This window comes from Colobus angolensis, unplaced genomic scaffold, assembly GCF_000951035.1.
Source record: "Colobus angolensis palliatus isolate OR3802 unplaced genomic scaffold, Cang.pa_1.0 Scaffold355, whole genome shotgun sequence".
In the NCBI taxonomy this organism is placed as follows: domain Eukaryota; kingdom Metazoa; phylum Chordata; class Mammalia; order Primates; family Cercopithecidae; genus Colobus; species Colobus angolensis.
The window spans coordinates 1,471,959-1,487,627 of NW_012116877.1; the positions used below are offsets into that span (position 1 = coordinate 1,471,959).

The 15,669-nt window shown below is 53.2% G+C and overlaps 1 protein-coding gene across 2 annotated transcripts in view; it reads left to right on the forward strand.

Moving 5' to 3' along the window:
• PDE2A (phosphodiesterase 2A, cGMP-stimulated) overlaps positions 1 to 15,669 on the forward strand; it is a 98,854-nt gene that overhangs the window by 51,754 nt on the left and 31,431 nt on the right. For both annotated transcript variants that reach the window (XM_011953060.1, XM_011953061.1), the window contains one exon: positions 14,144 to 14,233. In XM_011953060.1, coding sequence (XP_011808450.1) covers positions 14,144 to 14,233 — 90 coding nt within the window. The remainder of the gene's footprint in view (positions 1 to 14,143; positions 14,234 to 15,669) is intronic.

The window sequence follows — 15,669 nt, forward strand, 5'->3', positions numbered from 1 at the left end:
GCCATATACTCATCACTCCAGTTCGACAGTTGCTGGGATTTGGCCTCATTTTTTCCTCTCTTCCCCACTACCTGTTCTTTCATTTTTCTTTGCTTAAGCTTAAATTTTTTTTTAAATTGTGGTAAAATGTACATAACCTAAACTTTACCATCATAACCATTTCTAAGTGTACAGTTCGGTGGTGGTGGGTACATTCACACTGTTTTGCAACCAATCTTCAGAATTCTTTCTTCTTCTCAAACTGAAACTCTGCACCTATTAAACAACAGCCCCCCATCCTCCTCTGTCTCCAGCTTCTGGCACCCACCATTCTACTTTCTCTCTCTATGACTTGGACTTCTCTAGATACTCCAGGTAATTGGAATCATGTGGCATTTGTCTTTCTGTGACTGGCTTTTAAGTTTACTTAGCATAACGTCCTCAAGTTTTACCCATGTTACAGCATGCGACAGGATTTCCTTCCTTTTTATGGCCACATAATATTCCAGTGTATGGACAGATCACATCTGTCCAGCACCAGACACTTGGGTTGCTTTCACATTTTGGCTATTGTGAATAATGCTGTTATGAATGTAAGTGTACGGATATCTCTTCAAGATCCTGCTTCCAGTTCTTTCGGATGTATACCTAGAAGTAGGCTTGCTGGATCATACAGCCATTCTATTTTTTGGTTTTTGAGGAACTGCTGTACTGTTTTCTGTTCCTTTTTACATTCTCACGGACAGTTTCTCCACATCCTTGCCAACATGTGTTATTTTCTGTTTTTTTTTTTATTTTTATTTTTTTTATTTTTTTAATGGTAGCCATCCTAATGGGTATGAGGTGACATTTCATTGTGGTTTTGATTTGCATTTCCCTAATGATTAGTGAAGTTGAGCATCTTTTCATGTGTTGGTTGGCCACTTGTATATCTTCTTTGGAAAAATGTTGATTCAAGTCCTTTGCCCAATATTGGGTTGTTTACTTTTTTGTTATTGTTGAATTGTAGTTCTTTATATATTCCAGATATTACCTCTTTATCAGATAAAAGCTTTGCAAATATTTTTCTCCCATTTCATGGGTTGCTTTGCTGAAATATTTTAAAGCAAATCCCAGACGTGATGTCATCTCACCAAAGGTAGACTTTTTTTTTTTTTTTGGTTGGGGGAGCTTTCCGGTGAAGACTGAAAAACCTGCTAGACAAATTCTAAAATAGATGAAACGTTGGATTTTTGTTTTTAAGGCTAGGAGGACCTGGATGATGCTGAGATGTAACAGTGACACAGAGCCAGTGTGGAACTGTGTCTGGTGCTGTGTGAAGGTGACATGGTGGCTTTGGGAACATGGGTGCAGCACTGAAAACATAGGAGACTCCGAGTGAGGGTGACAGTGAGAGATCACTGTATGTGTGGCCCTGTGACAACCAGTGATGTGGGATGCTGTGGACACTGAAATGACTGTGTGTCACCAAGCAGGTGGGACCTGCTCTGTGAAGGCCACAGGGATCATGTCTCCTTGCGTCATCCTGGTTGATGAGTGTTACATAGTGCAGGACTCTGCATGACAGTGAGAGGGACTGAAGCTGTGCTATAGGTGACAGGGCTGCATGGGATTCAGGTGGGCTCAGCCCCAGCCCCAGGTGCTGAGCATGGGAGGGAGCATGAACATTGTAGGGTAGATGAGGAGAAACATTGAATGGGGACAGAAATGGTGTGTGTGCCCAGATGCGAGCTCCTCTCTTCTCTGAATACCAGGAAGGCTTCCTAGAGGCAGGATGTGGGCATTTCAGCAGGATGTCGTAGGTGCTGATTAAGAGCAAGGCCGTGGTGTCAGACAGCCCTGTCTAGGCTTGAGCCTCAATTTCCTCAAGTATAAAATGGGGGCTCTTGGGAGGATTACATGAAGCAGTGCTCCAATGCATGCAGTCTCTGGCACTTGGTAAATGCTCTATGGCCTCTTGGGGAGCAGCAACCTCAATACCTGCATCCCAGGCCCCCACATAACAAGAGCACCAGCAGGAGCACAGTGAGGGTGCGCTGAGTGAGGCGTCCTCTTTTCTTACACCCACAGTCCTCCTCTCTCCCTCTCCCCAACTTCTGTCCCCTGCTTGGTGTTGTCAGCAATACCCCCTCCCGCCCACTCACTCCTGCCCCCTCCTCTCCCCTGCCATCCTTACCACTGTACTGTCAGCCTCCAGCCCAGGCTCCTGTAGCCTCATTCAATTAGGCCGATGCAATTTGCTCAAGAAAAAGTCCCATAATTTGGTTAATCACACCAGTGGGGGATCTGGTCCCAGTCGGGATGGTGGGAATGGATAGGAGTTCATACCCACAGCTGAGGCTAGGTGTCGAAGTGCCTGTCTTTTGGGACCTTTACCTGCTTTCTTGGGCTACTTTCAGGAGCCAACAGAGTCCAAAGCTTGGGTCTTCTCAAACCCAGCTACAGAGGCCTTGAAACAGAAGCCTGGACTTCCTGGGTTCGCTTGTATCCCTGGGAGGGTCCTGCTGCTCTCTGGGCCTCAGTCTCCCTTTCCAAAAATGGGGGTGGAACTGGGGGTGTCTCAGAGGCCCCAGTTTGCCTAGCTCTGCATCCCAGCTCTGGTCAGTCCCCCTTGTGGCTTCTGAAGGGCTTTCTCCTGGGCCTTGGGGAGGGAGTGCTGAGGGGTAGGTGGAGAGGAGTGGGCCCCAGGGAAGTGAGGAGGGGTAAGTGTCCTCAGAGTCTCATCTGGAATGTGTCTACCCCAGTCCTATAATCAGAGACCCTCTAGTTCCAGGCTGCACACCTGAAGGTGGGGCAGGAAGAAAGGAAGCTGCCCTTTCTTGGTCACCTGCAAGGCCAAAGCCTCTTAACCATGCGGGCTATACCTTGCACAGGAGCTCCAGCAGAGGTAGGGTGGCGCTCAAGCTGAGCCCGCTCTCCCTCACTAAGCCTTTCCCCTCAGGCCCGCATCTGCCCAGAGAATTGGGGTCCCTCCTTTCTAATGTGCACACAGGTGGCCCCAGCCTCCTGCTGGGAGTCAGCTTAGGCAAGGTTTGACGGCTCAGTTTAATCTTCTCAGCAGCTCTGGGGGAAGGGACCATTTTTACGGATGAGGAACTGATCCCAGAAAGGTCCAAAGACTTGTCCAGTACATATGGTGTGTGGCAGGGCAGGCAGATGAGCCCGCACCTGAGGGAGGCGATGGGAGAAGTGACAGGGGTGCACAGAGGAGAATTAGACCCTCTCAGATTCCACCACTCTCAGCCACACATTCACTCACCATTTGGAGACAAGACTAACCACCCGCTAGTGCATTCACAGCTCCCCAGACAGCCACACACTCACTACACCACTGTCACGTGGACACCAATGACCCGAATCACATATGCACAGTTGCAGGCCCACATGGTCACTCCCACGTGCAGATGGCCAGTGCACACACATAGACACGGGTACTCACACATGTTTACACTCTTACAACTCATGTGGGTTACAGATTCCCACAGAAACACAGACCTACATACTTTCACACGGACATTCTCCCAGTGACCCAGGGAACATAGTCTGCCATGATCATGTGATGGCCTGTAGGGACTCGCCACTGTGGACCATTAATGGGCAGGCTGCACACTTAGGTCGCCAGCAAAGTGGGAGTTCTGCTTTGCTGGTGACTTAAGAGAAGAGGTCAGTTTTGATAAGTGTATTCAGAATTTTGCAGTCAGAAAAACCACACAAAAACTATTTTAATTTTCATTTCCAAGATAAAATTTAGTTTGAATTGTATAGAGGGTCCGAGGGTCTGGTGGGAGGGCATCATCCTCTTTTCAAGGCTTTAGGGGTCTAAGGGACCCATGCATTCACAACAGTCCCACAAGATATCCCAGGCGGACATATTTACCCAGCCCAGTGTATGCGTCTGTGTGTGTGTGTGCACTGCGTGCATCTCATGCTGGCTCCCAGATCTTCGGGATGTGAGGAAGGAAAGTAGGAGAGGTTCCAGAGACTCCGGATGTTTGTTCTCTGGCTTCCTGGGCCCTCCAAAGGAAAATAACTCTGGATGCCAGCCTGCCTGCCTGGCTGGCTGGGTGGAAAAGTGGGCTGTGTTGGGAGGTGGGCTATATTGGGAGGTGGGCTGTGTGAGAGCCTGCCTCAGCCCCTGTGGCCCCGCTGACCGGGACCCTGTGCAATGAGGCAGAGTGACCAAGGCCCATGGCCAGCGTTCCGTGGGCTCATAGGCCCATCGCCTCCCCTCTCTGGGGCTTGGCGCTCTCATCTGAAAAATGGAGGCGGGGAGGAGGTGAGACTGGATGGGCTTTCCCCTGGAGACTGATTAGAGAGACAGAGACTCAGGGCCGGAGTCCAGAAAACAGAGCCAAAGCTGGGGAGGGCACATGAAGGGGGCAAAGCAGGTCTGGGTTCAGGGGAGTGCGTGGGGCCCCAGAGCCTGCCGTGTCTCCACCAACTCTTTCCTTCACTGGAGGAGGGCTCTATGCCTTGGTGCCTCATCTGCCCAGGGCCCTGTGGCTCAACCTATTGCTTGCTCTGTGAGGAGGACGGGAGAGGGATGACAGTCCCAGTGATAGGTGGAGGACAAGACCAGGGGAGAGGGCTGGGGACTTCTGGAGGGCCAGAGCAGGAAGAATAGGAGAGAAGAGAAGACACCACGGTGCAGGAAATGGAGGAGCAAAGGCTTGGAGTGGGGAGGCTGGAGGGGTGCAGGGAATCAGGCTGGGGCGCTGCAAAGAGGCCTGAGGCCAGAACAGGAAGAGCCTGGATGGAGGGAGTGAGCAGCCCCTCACCCTTAGCCCCTTGATGAGGTAAGATGACTGCGAGCCCTGTTCCAGGCTATGTGCTGAGCATTTTGCTTGGAGCCTGTCACTCTGGAGGAGGGGAGGGGGTGTTCCCAGGAGCTATGACAGTCTTGTGCAAGGGAGGGACAGGGTCACATTTACGTTTAACAAAGCACTGCACTGGGAGAGAGGAGCTGAGGGACCACCTGGGGAGCATGGCGACTGGGACCCCAGAGACCAGGCGTGCCCCAGACGGACCCCACTCAGAAGATTGCTTATCCCTTAGCCCTTATAGAAGGGCTATTTTTAGGAACAATAAAAGTGCTCATACATTCCTGCAGGGGCAGGAGAGGGAAGGGAGGCAGGAGTCAGTGCAGAGGAAGAGGGTGGACCCCTCTCTTCCCCCAACTCTGCCTTGGTCTCCAGGGGCTTCTCCTCAGGGGCTTCCCTAGCCAGCCCTGCCTCTCCAGCCCCCACCTGTCCCTGGGGTTCCCTTCCAGCTCTTATGTCTGTCCCTCTGCTTCTGAATTAGTCCTTGTTCTGACCGTCTCTCTTCCTCATACTTCCACTTTCCCCCTCCCCCCGGGGTTTGGGGAACAGCTGGGATGGGCCAGGCTCTGATGAGAGAGCCAAATACAGTCCTAGGACAAAGCAGCGGGAGGCTGCGGGACACACACATGCCGCAGAGCACAGATACAGAGAGGTGACCGGGCACAGAGAGAGGCGGCCAAGCACCCAGGGAGGCTGACAGGCAGGGAGAAGACGCGCTGGGACAGTCAGGGAGAGTCCCAGGGCAGGCATCACTGGGCAGCCAGCCGCTGTGCCCTGCTCTCTGTCTTGTCCCTACGGAGACCAGCATGGCTGGGCTTGCCCCCCGTCCACCCCCACCAGCCCACCCCAGGCCGGCCCTTCCTCCCCGCCCTCTGCAGGCCCACACTAACCCTATGCCAGGCTGCCTCCTTCAGCATTTACCTCCCACACACAATGGGCACAGCAAGGAAACAAGAGACCCAGTCTCTGGCCTGGAAGCAGATGCTCAGCCCCACCTGACGTCCGAGAGGGCTCAGCCCATCCTCTGGCCAAGGCAGGTATTAGAGAGGCCCCAAAGACAAGCAGGACTCTGGGACAAGGTGTCCTAGTGTGGCCCAAAGGGCTGGGCTGAAGCATGGGTCTTCTGGCTCCAGATGAGAGCCTGGGTGAGTCCTTCCCTGCCTCCTCTGGCCTTAGTCTACCCCATCAATGAGGCCTAGGGCCCTGTAGACCCTGGTCCTGTGGGAATTCTCAGAAGGCCTGGGAGGAGGACAAGTGACCACCCAGGAAGGCTTCCTGGAGGAGGTGACCTCACTCATAAAAAAAGGTGATGGTGACAGTGCTCCTCTTGGGGAAGACCTCTCTCTCCTGACCTGCTGCCCTGACCCGGTCACATGTGGAGATGATCCTGAAGCACAAAGGGCCTGCTGGCCTGCGGAGGTACCTGGGAGAGGTTGCCAAAGGCTCTCAGTAGGAGGCACCCCATTCCTCAGGCTCCTCTAAGACAGTCATTGTGCCAGACTGAGGAGGCTTTGAGAGGTCTCAGCTATCTCCCCTGCCTGGATCCTTGCTCCACACCCCTCTTCTCCCTGATGGCATGTAGCCCTCACAGTTTAGTAGTCCTGGGCACACAGGAGTTCACTCAGTCATTTACAGCTCAGCAAATACTTACCAACACCTATGAGGGGCTGGGTACTGCTGGAGACCCGGAGAGGGGCTGGACACAATCTCTGCCCTCCAAAAGCTCCCAGTCTGTTGTGGGAGCCAGAAGGGAAAGGGTGGCACTGCATTGATGCACACAGTGCATGCCATGGTGGTGGATGGGGGGCTGTGGGATCCCCAGATGGGAGTGTCAGACTTGCCTGGAGAGGGAACAACAACAAACTCTCCCTGGAGGGGATCCAGAGAAGGGATATCACTTGATTGATTGATTGATTCATTCATTCATTCATTCATCATTCATCCATCCACCCATCCAATTATTCCTTTGGCCATCATTTCCTGAGGGATGTAAACTCTCTTCTGACACTGGCCCAGCGGGACACACAGTGTCCTCTTCCTCTCCTGCTTGAGCCACGATGCCTGCCTCTTGGAGGCTCCTGGACTTGCTTTGTCCAACTCCCAACCCACTCTGAGGGGGTGAGGCTGAGGAGGGTGTACAGACATTCAGGGTCACCGAACTCAGAGCTGGAGGGTAGCCACAGCTACCCTCAGGGCACAGGCTCCCTGGTGGCAGGGCCTTGGTCCTTGCTTGCACACCTTTGGGGACTGGGAGCCCCCTCCTCCATCCTGCTCAGGAGTGTGCCCGCATCTGCCTCCTTGTGACTGCCCTGAACTGCCTCATGGGCCCCAGGCCAGAGGACAAGGAGAGCTAGAATGCCAGGTGACCAGGATGACCGTGATGGCATGGAGAGGGGGATGCTGTGATGTGTTTGGGAGGAAGTTTGTGGCGTCCAGAAGAATGTGGGCAGCAGGAATGGGAGCCACTCTCGGTTCTGCCCTGTAGATGGGGCAGCTGAAGGTGGGAGAGAGTGGGAGGAGAGCTGAGCCGGCTCTGCCCTGCTTGATCTGATATCTGCCTCGCAGGGCAGATATCCTCCCCCTCCCCACACTCAGCTCCTGCCTCCCTCCCTCTACCCACTCTGACTGTTCCCTCCTTTCCTGACTCCAGACTCTGGGCGAGGGACTGAGGGGATCCCAGTGAGTTAGGCCCTCGGGGAACTGATCATGCAGGCAACTCTTGCCTTCCTTCTCCTGTTCTTTCCCTCTTCCCTTTCCTTCATCCATCCCCAAACCTAGTTCCTGATGGATCCAAGGGTGCAGGGGACAACCAGGAGGGCATTCTGGAGGAGGCAGGAGCTGGAGTAGAAGCTGGGACTGGCTTGGGAAGAGCGAGAGGCCCAGGTGGAGCTGGTTGTGGATGCTGGAAGGGAGGAGCCAACAGTGTGGGGTCAGGCTCCTATGGACGGGGACACCCTTGAGAGGCGCCGGGACTGGCTCAGGTGTATTCTACAGTGCACGTGTCTCCAGTGTGGCTCGGAGGCTGGAGACGCGGCCCTGTTGGAGTAACAACTGAAGCCGGAGTCTGCGAAGGGTGGGCAGGAGGATAGAGGGATGGGGGCATGGAGGGGGAGGGGGTAAGTAGACGAGGGAGGGGAGGAAGAGAAAGAGCGGGGAGGAGGAAAGGTCTCTGACAGGTCCCACCTTTAGGACTGGGCTCCTGCGCTGTGAGTGGCCCCGTCCATACTACCTTGTTATCGGTGTCTCCCCACCACTAGCCTTGCTCTCTCCTTCCATCCCCAGCCTCTCCCCTCCAATGGGACCTTCCCTGGGGCATCCCCTCATTGGCTGTTCTCACCTGAGCAACGCCCCTCCCCTTCAGTCCTTAGCCTCTTCACCTGTACAATGGGATGACCCAAACAGGCACCTCTCAGGCTTGTAGGAGGATCCAAGGTAGTGACAGTGGGTCTCAAGGTGTGGCCCCCCGACCAGCAGCATCAGTGTCATCTAGGAATGTTTGGAAATGCAAGTTCTTGGACCTCATCCCAGACCTACTGTATCAGAAACCCGAGGGGCAGGGCCAGCAATCTGCACTTTAACAAGCACTCTGGGTGGTTCTGGTGCACACGAACATTGGGGAACGCCTGGTGGAAACCTCTAGCCACAGGAGGTGCTTGGGAAGGTACCTTCCCCTCCCCAAAGCCTGATGCCTCACTCAAGCATGGCACTGACAGTTGGGCTAGTCCAGCTGCGTTCTGGGTCTCTGTCCTGCCTCCTCCTTCAGACTAAGCCTCCCAAGGGTTGCCAAGCCTCTTTCCTCTATTCTCCTGACCCTGGTCCAGCTCAGCCTCATTGAGAGAGGTCTGGGGCTACAAGATCTTCACACTCACAGGCAGTTCCTCTTTGAGCATCCAAGGTACCAGTGTCTTTGAGAGGTGGCTCCTTGGCCAGGTGGCACGCATGGGTGGGTGGGGAGGAAGGAGGAGGAACCACCTTGTTCTGCTTTCTTGTCTCTGACTCTGCAGGCTGGGTGTGCTGTGAGGCTGTGAGGAGGCATAGAGTCAGCTTGGGTGCTGGGCTGAGGTTCGGGGCCGAGACTCAGCAAAAGGGGACTTCTCTGGTCTGAGCCTACAGGAGGCCTCCTTTGGGGCAGTTTTGCCAGTCACCCTGACTGGGCAGCTGTGCTTGCTAGTGCCAGACCCGTGCTGGGCACAGAGGTCGATAAGTTCTCCTGTGCCCTTGAAGGGCCCCGTCTTCTGGGAAGATAAGAGACTGTGTACATTGCCCACCGGAACAGGAGGGAGGAAGCAAAAGAGGCATAGATGACACTTGCCTGGCACCCCCTGTTTCCCCTCTAGCTGTCTTCCTGGGTTCTCCATTCTGTGGGTGCTTCTATTGAGTTAGGTGCTTTCTCCCCATGTTCTCAAGGTGACTATTTGGAGGTTTGTGGGAGGAGTGGGCTGGAGACACAGGAGTAGGTGGGGGCAGGAAGTATGCAGGAGAGAGAGATGGAGAGTGGGAGGAGAAGCTATGAGAGGAAGAGAGGACGCGGAGGTGGGAAAAGACGTCAAGACTCCTGGAGAGGAACAGGAGTGCAGCCTGGGACAGAGGTGGACATCGGCTGAGGGAGGCAGGGAGGGAGGCAAGTCCACCTGAAAGGAAGGGAAGGGGTGACGGACAGAGAGTTTGTGGACTCCAAGGTCCTGGGGGGATCTAGAAGGACCCCTCCCTTTAGAGAAGGGGACACCAAGGCCCACAGAGAGAGGAGGGCCTCACAGAGGACCTAACACAAGCAGAGTTGCATGAATCAGTGTGAACGGACAGTCCCAAGAGCACAGCTGGACCTTGGGAGGTACTTGACTCTTGAGTTTGATGTTATTGCCTTCCTGTAGGCCAGTGTGAGGGGCACTGTGAGGCTTCCTTGTAGAGAAGGAGGCATGGAGCCAGTGCCAGGCAGCGGGGAGAGCCATAGGAGGACCTGTGGAGATGGGGAAAGGCATAGAGACTCGTGGAGAGCTCTCCATAAGGAGAGCATCTTATGGCAGTGACCCCAACCGTCAGGAAGGGCGTTGGTCTTGTGCTTGTGGCTCCAGAGGGGGTAAGACCAAGGTCTCTGGTTTCATAGAATCTTAGGCTTTAAGAAGGAGTTAGAAGTAATTTAGTCCAGACCCTCTCCTCTCCCCAGATAAGTGCAGAAATGCAGATCCAGCCCAAGGCTGAGCCCCAGCCCTGGCTTCAGAGGAGGCCTGACTCAGAACAGGCTCCCCTTTCTTGGTATCTGGGGTGAATGAAAGATAAGTCCTAGGTAATGGTGCTGTCTGTGGTGCTGACTGGCCCTACCTCAGACTACAGAGCTGCAGGTGGAGCTGGGGAGAGCAGAAAGGCTCCATCTATCCATCTACCCACCCACCCAGCTACCCATCTACCTATCCACCCACCCATCCATCCACCATCCATCTACCCCCAACCCATCCTGCACCCATTCATCTATCCACCCACCCACTCATCTGTCCAGCCTCATTGAATTAAACCACAAAACCATAGAACTATATGCTGCAGAGCTAGAAAGATCCATTTTTTAGTAACAAGAAAACTGAGGCTCAGAAGAGGAAAGTTGTTGCTTAAGGCCACACAGAACTTCTGTAGTCAATCTGGGACAGGACTGGAAATTGTGGCTCTTTCCTACACACCACAAGTTCTCCCCTGTGGTCTGGGAAATTGCCTGGTTTTTATGCTGATATCTATACTGATATTTGTTCCAAAAAGCTGTGAAGGCAGGAAATGTGACTTCCTTTACCCCATCCCGAGCCTGAGTTCTGTGTGTGTGTGTGTGTGTGTGTGTGTGTGTATGTGTGTGGTGTGCATGCCTAAGTGCAGCCTTGTGTATGCATTGAATATATGATTGCCTTTTGATCTGTCTGTGTGCGTGTTTATGTGAGAGCCTGTGCGTGTGCATGGCAATATGTGTTTGTGTGGCATGTGTAGATGGGCATGTGAGCAGGTAAAGCTGTGTCTCTATTTTTCCTTTCCTCTTCCTTTTAAGATTGAAGCCCCCTGACTTGAGCCTCACTCCCCATCTGTGCCTTCAATTCAGGAATCTCCCTGCTTCCCATTCTCAGCTGCTCCCCACTGATTCTCTCCTTCCTTCACTGAAGCAGCGACTCTTCCTTCTGAGCCCACACTTCATGGGCTTTGCAATTTGAGCTGTTTCCTCCCCTGAGTTGATGCAATGGGGTGAGGTTGCTTTGAGATCTGAGGAAGATTCATGGAGGAGATGGCATTTGAGCAAGCCTTGAAGGCCCCTTTGAGTGCCAGATCTGAAGTGGCTCTTCCCAGCTTTAGTTCCTGCACCCAACACCCTCCACTCCTGGGGCAGGCTGGGCAGGACCAGGAGGTAGATTGACAGAGGGATGCCCGCAGAGAGCCTTGGGTTTCATCGGTCACATTGCCATCCAGTCCACTCTGGCACGAATGGGAAACCCTTCCCTGCTGCTGCCCCAACTCTCCCCAACTTTCTTTTCCTGATCTCCTTATTGCTATTATCCTGCCTTTGGCCTGAAAAGTCACAGAAGACTGAACAATCAGAGCAAAGGTCAGGCAGGCACCCACCAATTCCAGTAAAGGACAGTTGAGGGCATTCCCCAATTGAAGCAAAGGGCAGGTTGAGGAGTCCACCAATCAGAACAAAGGACAGACTGTTCTTTCTGAGCCCCCGAGGGTGGGAGCTGGGGATCAGGTGCTGAGCAGGAACCAGACAGGGGCTAGAGATCCAGAGGTTTGGGTTCTGGACCTGGCTCTGCCCTGACTGGCTGGCTCACCACAGGTTGATCATTGCTTCTCATTGAACCTCAGCTTCCTCATCGGTCAAATGGGGAGACTTAGCTCTCTGAAGCCTGTGACTTTGAAAAATTTCTCCCCTTGTATCAGGCTCACTTTGTCACCTGGGTCTCTCTTCCCGAAGTCCACATCACGTACATCAGACTCCACCAAGGGCAGGGCCTCTCAGGAGTCAGCTTGTTGACTCCTCTGCCTCCAGGAAGGAATAGACATAAACTAACACCACCTTCTGCACTGTCTTTAGAGCCCCGGTCTGGGGAGCATGAGTCTGGAAGACTATCTTGGGAGTATTGGGGGCATCAGCTCTTCCTCCCCTTTTTAGTCTTCAGAATTGACCTTGGAAGGCCATAATAGCCTGTGTGTATTGTACACAGGCATCACTCGAGCTCTTGCCCTGTGAATCTGTAAGGAACTGTACCAGTGAGAACATGTGTGTGTATGTGCGCACATGGATGGTGTCTGAAGGCATGCTGGGATGTCTGCAAGGATGTGGGGTCTGTGGCTGTGTGGTGCTGAAGGTGTCTGTGCTGTGATGAGGAGCCTAAGGGTCAAAGGGCAAGTGATCCAATTTGGGTATTGTGTTGTTTGGAATCAGTAGCTTCTGATGTCTGAGGGCAGACATCTTCCCATGACCAAGATATGTGTCTTCATTCTTGAGCAGTGGGAGGGACCAAGGAAGCCTGGGTATTGGGGAAGGTGATGCTGAGTAAGCATATGGGGAGAAGGCCCACTGCTGCCGTCCTCCTGGGAACACACAATTGCATGGGGGTAGGGGAGGAAACTGCAGCCAAGAAGACCCAGGAGTGAAATTTGGAGCTGAAGCCTGTATGCAAGGCTTCATTTAGAGCCCAGCACGGAGGTTTCTGGCAAGTGGGCATTCAGCCCACTCTTGTGCACCCTTGAGGATGGGCAGCTCACTTGCTCCCTCTCTCCTGGTGACCTGTAGCATGCCTTTGTAGTGTGGCCTTGCTTGGAAGAAGGTCCTTCATCCCACTAGACCAAGGCCAGCCTCCTGTGAAATCCTGTGGGTCCCCAGGCTGTCCATGGGGCCAGAGTTCAGATCCCCCATCTTGGAGGGTCTGAGAGATTGGAGTTGGAGACTGATAACCCTGGGTCTTCTCTGCTTTAGATGAGGCATCCCTGGGTTATCCAGTCTTAGTCACATGCAAAACTTGGTTTCCAATTCCCTCCTTTCATAGGTCGCCTCCTCTGGATGAGTCTCATCTTGTCAGCACCTGGGACACAATGGACAGAGGATGGTCTAACTAGACTATAAAAGTGGGGGAACTGTCATTTTCCCAATTGGGTTAACATACCTCTATTAATATGACCTGCAGTTTGAGCATTTTTGTTTCTTGCCAGTCATGCTTACACTGTGGGCTCATGCTGAGCTGTGGTCTTTTAAGACACTCAACTTCATATCATGTTCACATGAATGGGGACCCAGCCATGTCTCCTTCATCTTGCAGTTAATCACTTTGCTCTCTGAACACAGACCCAGCCTTCCACTGGGAAGACATCTGAAAGGACTTCCAAGGGCTTGCGGGAGGGCATGGCTGGTGGATGGTGTGAGTCACGATCTTGCCTTGGCCCTCGTTTCCTTTGTTCTGTTACCTTTCTCTTTGATCCCCATGGCTCTGGCCAAGTTAATAGAGCGAGAAGCAGGGACTTTTGTCTCCGTTCCGGCTCTGCAAGGACGAGTTCTGTTCCTGGGATGGGAAGGCTGTGAGGCAGTCAAGGCTGACGTCTCCTTCTCCTCCTATAGTTGCCGGGGATGGCCCAACTGTTCTCCCACCTTATGGGTCATGCACCCCATAGGCTCTTGATACTCTCAACCCAGCCCCTCACTAGGCTGGAAAAATGAGACTAGGTGAGACCACCTTCCTTCTGGGGAAAGTGAGCGGGACCCAGCTTCAGCAAATATTCAGCTGAGCATCTACTCTGTGTTGGGCATTCTGTGAGGCACTTTTAGGGCTCTGATTCATTTTTATTTTCATTTTTAAGGGCTCAATTTCATATTGTCTTCATGTCAGCCTGTAGGGGGCAACAGCCCCAGCTGCTTCCAACTTACAGATAGGAGACTGAGGCTCAGTGACTCAACCAAGACACTCACTGCTCATACACAGTGGAGCTAGGATTCAAATTTAGGTGGTTTTTTTGTTGTTGTTTGCTTGTTTTGTTTTAATTTGGAGCCTTGTGGTTTCCCTACTATGCCAGAATTGTCCTTGACTAGAGAACGAGGGACCTAGAGTCTAGGCCAGGCTTGACCTGTTGACTCACTGTGAGGCCTTTACTAAGTCCCTGGCCCTTCTCTGAGCCTCATTTTCCTCACTTGTAAGATGAGGGTACTTGAACCTTCTGTGGCCTTAAGACTGTTTGATTTTGAGATCCTAAGATCCTGGGATTCCTGTGCCTGAAAGCCCTGGCCTCTGGACTAAGCTGGGGGGTTTTGCTCACAATCCTTTGGGCAGATGGGTCTGCCCTGGCCTACCCGGCAAAGCCCTTCACTGCCCTCTCCTCTCTTCCAGGATGCTTTGCTGAGTCTGGGCTCTGTCATCGACATTTCGGGCCTGCAACGTGCTGTCAAGAAGGCCCTGTCAGCTGTGCTCCCTGGAGTGGTAGGTGCCTGCCCTTGCCCCACACTTCCCACCCCGCCCCCTAAGCCTTTGACCAGCTCGACGCTGTACCTCATTCAGGGCCAAGGAGGAAGAAAGAGGCAGGGTCCCTGCCCAGACGACTTTCACGGGGAAGTGAAGGGTCTGGGTGGGTGTTCTGAGATGGCTTTCTGGAGGAGGAAGCCTGAAGCGAAGCACCAAGGAATAAACTTGCATAGGAATCCTGCAACAGCTGAGCCAGAAGGGGCCTTAGAGGTTAAGTGGAAAAGCTGTGTCTCAGATAATGAAAGGGATTCACCTAGGATAACAGGATGTGGTGGAGCCAGCTGGGTTTTGGAATACATGCAGCAGGAGAAGTAGAGGGTAGACATGTAGAAGAACTTCCCGGAAACCAGGTCTGGGAGGTACTAGAATAGGGCTCAGCTTTGTTGAATAGACGTGCATTGGGTTAAAGTGCCCTGCCTGGAGACAGGAGGCTGGAAAAATGGCCTCTAGCAGCCTTTTAGCATCTTTCTCTTTGTCCCATCCCAATACCATGGATGAGTTGCAGGTTTGGGGCAGATGGAGGATGGTGATCATGGTTACCTGAGCCCAAAGTGCCTTACTGGGGAGATTGTGCCTCTTGTCATCTGTTCCAGGCCACTCCCCAACCTGGCTTCAATGGCCACTGTTCATCCCTTAGGCAGAAGGATAGGTAAACTGGCCCTTGAGGCCCAAAGTAGCAGGTTGTCAGTTGTGCCAGATAGAGAGAAGCAGGGGACTTTTGGAGTCTGGGGAAGGGAGTCTGATCTAGCCTAAAGGGCATGGAAGACTTCCTGGAGGAGGAGATGCCCTGACTGAGTCCCGATAGCCTTAAATGTCCTCTTCCCTATTCTAAACACTGCCAAGGGCAGCCTCTGCTCCAGGAAACATGGCCAACTCAGAATGTGACCTTCCCATCCCTCCGGAGCCCATTGTCCCTGAATCTGCTTGATGGATGAACCACCGGAGGCCCAGAGAGGGAGGGCGCTTGTCCCAAGGTCACACAGCATGACAGGGATAAATGGGACTTGGTATCTAGGCACCCCTATTCCCTCTCCTCAGCTCTGCCTTCCCCAAACCTCCTAGAAGTTCAGAGCCCAGGAGGAGGGCTAATGAGTGAGCTTTATTGAGTGTGAAATTGGTAGGAAGTGGGTGGCGTGTTGGAGCCCAAAAATAAATCCTCCCAGAGAAGGATGGGACTAAGGCAACATCTGGCCTGGGGTGGAGGCACATCTGGAAAGGGAGGGTGGTGGAAGCTGGCAGGTCAGTTTCTGCAGAGCTGCCCCGAGAGCCTCTGTGGCCACTGAGGCTGCCCTAGGGCGGGAGGAGGAAGTGACTGGCTCTGTTTCACAGGCAGGGTGCCCTGGTGGCTGTGCCAGTCTAGATGTTCTGTGACAGATTAATTGTCTCCCCAAAGC